This window comes from Penaeus vannamei, chromosome 35 (assembly GCF_042767895.1).
Source record: "Penaeus vannamei isolate JL-2024 chromosome 35, ASM4276789v1, whole genome shotgun sequence".
In the NCBI taxonomy this organism is placed as follows: domain Eukaryota; kingdom Metazoa; phylum Arthropoda; class Malacostraca; order Decapoda; family Penaeidae; genus Penaeus; species Penaeus vannamei.
The window spans coordinates 26,233,116-26,238,115 of record NC_091583.1 but is presented as its reverse complement, the minus strand read 5'-3'; the positions used below and the strand labels follow the sequence as shown (position 1 = coordinate 26,238,115).

Sequence of the window (5,000 nt, the reverse complement as noted above, 5' to 3'; positions counted from 1 at the left end):
GTTGTCATTTGATTGCCATTGGTAGAGTGTGAACCAGGGGGAGAAATTGCGTCACTCTGCCTTAGCTCCAAGACCACGGGTTTGCGGATTTTGATAAGTGGCCTTACTTTGAATGTATAGTTTTTTTTTTTTCATCTTGGTAAATAAGGATGTTTTATGTCTTCATGGCTTTTATATTAATTCTTACCTCTTATGGTCCTATTTGGGACAATTTGGAACAATAAATGCCATTTTTACCTTTATTTCCTGGGCTTTTTAGAACATCAGTATTAATAATTAGCTTCTTTGCATTGAACAAAAATCTCTCAATCCTAGAAAAGTGACGTAAATCAGCAAACCAACTTTTGAAAAGGTAATTTTAATGATTAGGTTCTTTGCATTGACCAAAATCTCTTGGTCATGGAAGAGCTAAGTAAATCACCTAACGGCTTCTGAAATGGCAATGCTAATGGAACCTTTCTTTACAGGAGGTTGTGAAAAATGGCCCAGTCAGGTGGTGGCTCGTCCCGACGTGGGGCTCAGGCTCCACTGCCGGGCGCACATCCTCATCCACCTCCCCCACACACACACGATCCTGTGTCCTTACCTTACCACTGGCATGACAAGCAGGTAAGCCTTAGGATTAGAATTGTGTACAAACAAACAAGGATAAGGTGGTGTTCATTCATAATGTATTTGATAGGATGCATATGTTTCTTAGAAATTTTCCCAAAAGTTTTGATTGTTCAATGTGATTTTATATGTATGTGTGTGTGTGTGTGTGTGTGTGTGTGTGTGTGTGTGTGTGTGTGTGTGTGTGTGTGTGTGTGTGTGTGTGTGTGTGTGTGTGTGTGTGTGTGTGTGTGTGTGTGTGTTTGTATGTATATATGTGTTTCTGCATTTGTGTGGCAGTTTACAGCAGACACTGCTACAGAATTCTGCAGTAGTGGCTCTTATTTTATCAGAAATTTAGATTATATGGTGTCCTGGTGAAAAGCAGGATGTAATATTATTTTTTTACAAGGACAGAATATACATAGGCTTTATTACTTTCTTGATTAATAGCTATCATTTCTTTAAGTATAACCAAAAGAAAGTATTGTTTTGTAGCAGAAAACAAACAGGGACTTTTAGTACAATTAACACTAATGGTCTGTACTAGTTGCTGCAGTATAATGATAAACTCTGTCGTATCATATCTAAGATATTCAATTTTTTTTTTAATGATCCTAAAATAACGCTTTGCAGCAATAATAATCCAGGTCAAGGCTATCAGTATTGTTAAAGATACTTAAATGGCTAGTAAAAATATTGGGTAACGAACCAGTGGTCATTAACAAATAAGAAAATACAAATTTCTTAGCTTTCAGGAAGTGTTGCTAGTTCTAAACACAATAGCTACATGCAAAAGTATCTCCTCGAGTAATGAATAAGAGTTGCCTTGAAGTAACCTCTTGAAGCTGTTCCACAAACAAATTCCGATGAAGATCACTATCTATAGTTTCAGAGATGCCGTTGGCCATTTATTCACTGGAAAATGTGAGTCGGGAAAGGTCCTGTGCTGGCAAGTAATGTGACCCACGTTCTAGCCATGGCAAACAGGCTAGAACATTGGGGGAGGATGCCTTTAGTTCATGTTCTGATGGAATCACTCGAGATTGTGCTGCATGGTTTTTGCTGTCCAATGTCTTTAGCTGCAGTGATTCATTATTCTTTCTGCCTTCTGGGTCCCAGATTCACTGGAAACGAGATTGAAATATATGTCTTTTAACAAAAAATTTAAATTGCTTTTCATAAAGTAGAGGAATGATTACTAAATCATTTTAGGATTGAAGAAAAGATGTATTTGATTCTGCTAAAATTTCTCCTTCCTGCATCTTTCCCACACATCATCCTTTTCAATTGCCATGTCCTAATTGCTTCTTCTGTGCTTTCTACTTCATTTATGCTTCTGCTACATTTTCTTCCTGCTCCTCCTCCCCCTACTCTTTTACTTCCTCTCCCATCATCTCTTCCTGTCTGTGTTTACACTTCTCATGTTCCTCTTACTCCAATCTTTTCCTTTTTTCTTCCTCTCGATCAGTGCTGTGTTCTTCTCCACCTTTCCCCTTATCTAATCCGCTCTCATCCTATTCATCCATTTTCCTTCTCTAAATCCATGCAATGCAAGGTAATTGATATATGACAATGATATTCATCAACAGTATAGCAAAAGAAATGACAACGGTAATCCATTGTATACATGAGGCACTTTTGATGTTAATGATGAGAAATGAAAGAAAGAAAGAAAAAGAAAGCCTTGAAATAGGAGATAAAGAAGGGCTTTCTCTCTGTGGTGGTCTCAGAGGAACCATATTTATGCGTTAAAAGAAAAACATAGTTTTGATTTGGGCGGGGGAAAAAGCAGCTCACATCTTTGTCCTGAAATGGAGGCTCCCACTGCTTTTTTTCTTGCTTTTCTCATGGGATTTGACTTTAAGGGATATTGGGTTATAGCAGGAATCTGGTGAGAATCTGCCATGCATTCCTATCCCATCCTAAAGCTTAATTTTGAGAGCATGTTTTTTGCAGGCTTTAGGATGACCGGCTGGTTATATGTTCAACCACGTTCTAACTGGTAATTCCAGAAAGATAAATATAAAAGATGCTTTGCCTAAATAAACTATTACACATGAAGACATGTGCACTGTGATGAAAGTGTTAAAAATCTTTGATATAAGATTATGTATCTAAAGTATTAATATCAACTATTCTTCAATAAATCATACTGTACATAACAGGTTTCCCCCACTTTTGTGTCCTAACAAACACAAATATTTGTAAGATCTTTATCATTTAACTTGCTAGTCATAGCGTTGATAATTTTGAAAGAAATAAATGATACCCTGTCCTCACCAAGACAAATACAGTGTATTTTCAAGTAACCAACACACTTAGAGTTATGCAGTGATGGATGAAGATCTTTTAACAAACTATGTCATTGCAGGAACTCATCCAAAGGGAGCTGGAGGAGGCCCGAGCCCGTGCCACGCAGATGGAGAAGACCATGAGGTGGTGGTCAGACTGCACTGCCAACTGGAGAGAGAAGTGGAGCAAGGTGATTAGTAAATTCAAGTTAGATAGACAGATTAGTGTATGTGCGTGTGTCTGTACAAACACACACACACACGCACGCATGCACAGATCAGTAGGCATGTTGAAAAATATGTATTTCCATTCTTTGCACATGCTAAATATTGCAGGCCATGTATGTTTCCAAAGCCTAATGATTATCTTCAAACTAAATATCTGACATCCAGCCCAGTAGAACATCATGGAAAAAAAAAAAATGATAAGCACTGCTTTTAGCACAAGTGTATAAATTCTTTCTATTTTACTTTTATTATTTTTATCATTACATTGCAGGTAAGGAGTGAGCGCAACAAAGCACGGGAGGAAGTGAGGATCCTCCGCGGGCGTCTCGAGGTCTCCCAGAGAGAGACTGGGGTCCTTAGACGGGAGAAGAATGACCTGGAAGCCCAAATGGCCCTCATAACCCAGACACACATGATGAGGTCACGGAACAAGGATGACCTGGTGGAAAAGCCAACCGATCTGAGAGATCAGGTAGATACGGAGGATATTGTGAGTATATATGAATTCAGTGATAAATGTTTTCTTGGTTTTGCATTGTTTTATTCCAATTCCCTTCTTTTTCCTTAGTGCTTTTTTAAAGATTCTCTTGCATTAAGTATGACTATTTTCCTCCTTTTTTTCTCTCTTTTTTTTCATGTCTTTTTCTTCATTTTCTGGTTGCCTTTCCGTAGTTGAAAAAATAGGGATGCATGTTACAAATATCAGCCCACTCTACCTAGCCACTCAGTGGACAGTAAAGTCTCTGAAAGTTTATTTTATTAAAAACTTATTATTCTATATTCATACCTAATTAAAGTAAATTGCCCTATAATGTCCATATCCTGTCCATACAAACAAAAACTCAATATTCGTTGCTTAAAGTCATGCAATATCTGTGTTCTAAAAGTTTTTTAAAAATTTCATCTGTACTACCTTTCCTCTTTTTCCTTTCCTTCTTTTCCCTTTCGTAGTTCTACTAATAAGTTTCTAATCTTCCTATTTCTTTTTTCTCTTCATCTCAGCCATCTCTTATTCTCATTGTCTTTCTATTTACTACTCTTCTTTTTTAAATATTTAGTGTCCCTTAAGATTCCTATTTTTCTTATTGTTCTCCCCCTCACCCAGAACAACCACAAAGGAGACTCACCTGAGAGAGATGGCAGCACTCCCGCCCGTCCAATCACCCAGACTGAAGCAGAGAAGCTGTCCAGCGATGAACTCCAGTTCATCCGTGATGCCAAAAACACCAACTTCAGCCTCCTAGAGGAAATGTTTGGCTCTCGTGGGAGCCACCATGAAGAAAATGTAAATGTGGAGGCAGGCATTCCCCAGAGTGGTGTTGAGAATGTGTCTGTGTATGCCCACAAGGCCAGCGAGGCCTCACGCCTAAGTGAGAAGTGCCGTGCGGGACGAGAGGTCAAGGACCTCATTTGTGATGAGTACTTGAAAGACAGTGCAGTGAAGGAGATGCCAGAAAACTGCCACCACCCACAGCGGGAGAATGATGTGGAAGAGAAACTAATCCACAATCAGCAGCAGGAACAAGCATTCAGAGACAGCGCTATTTTGCCACCCACTGGGAGTGGCAACAGCAGTACACAGCCGTCCCCATCCCACAGAATATCAACCATGTCAGACCCCTTGCCAGACACATGTCACATCAATCCCAGAATATCTGCAGTGTCGGACCCCATGAGTGAAGTGTGTGGTGGTAGCGAGTGCAGTGAGGGAGGCTACGAGGAGCCTATCCGACCCAGCGATCCCTGTGCCAATGCCAACCCTGGTGCCAACAGGAGAGGCTGGAGGACAAACAATGGTGGAAGTGTGATGGAAAGCAGCACTGGAGGCTCAGTTATAGATGACACCGGCATCACTCCCGAGCAAGAAACCCTCGAGCAGCAGCTGAA

General features: G+C 39.8%; 1 protein-coding gene across 5 annotated transcripts in view; it reads left to right on the top strand.

Moving 5' to 3' along the window:
• The window catches only part of LOC113828456 (coiled-coil domain-containing protein 102A), a 19,613-nt gene that overhangs the window by 1,457 nt on the left and 13,156 nt on the right, over window positions 1-5,000 (top strand). For 3 of the 5 annotated variants that reach the window (XR_003477818.2, XM_027381441.2, XM_027381440.2), the window contains exons 2-5: window positions 468-609; window positions 2,966-3,076; window positions 3,385-3,603; window positions 4,219-5,000. The exon at window positions 4,219-5,000 is cut by the window's right edge and continues 54 nt beyond it. Coding sequence is in view for 3 of the 5 variants with exons in the window: in XM_027381441.2 (XP_027237242.1) it covers window positions 481-609; window positions 2,966-3,076; window positions 3,385-3,603; window positions 4,219-5,000 (1,241 nt within the window). In the remaining 2 variants the exon portion in view is untranslated. The remainder of the gene's footprint in view (window positions 1-467; window positions 610-2,965; window positions 3,077-3,384; window positions 3,604-4,218) is intronic. The other 2 variants (XR_003477819.2, XM_070113984.1) reach the window with 1 other exon arrangement.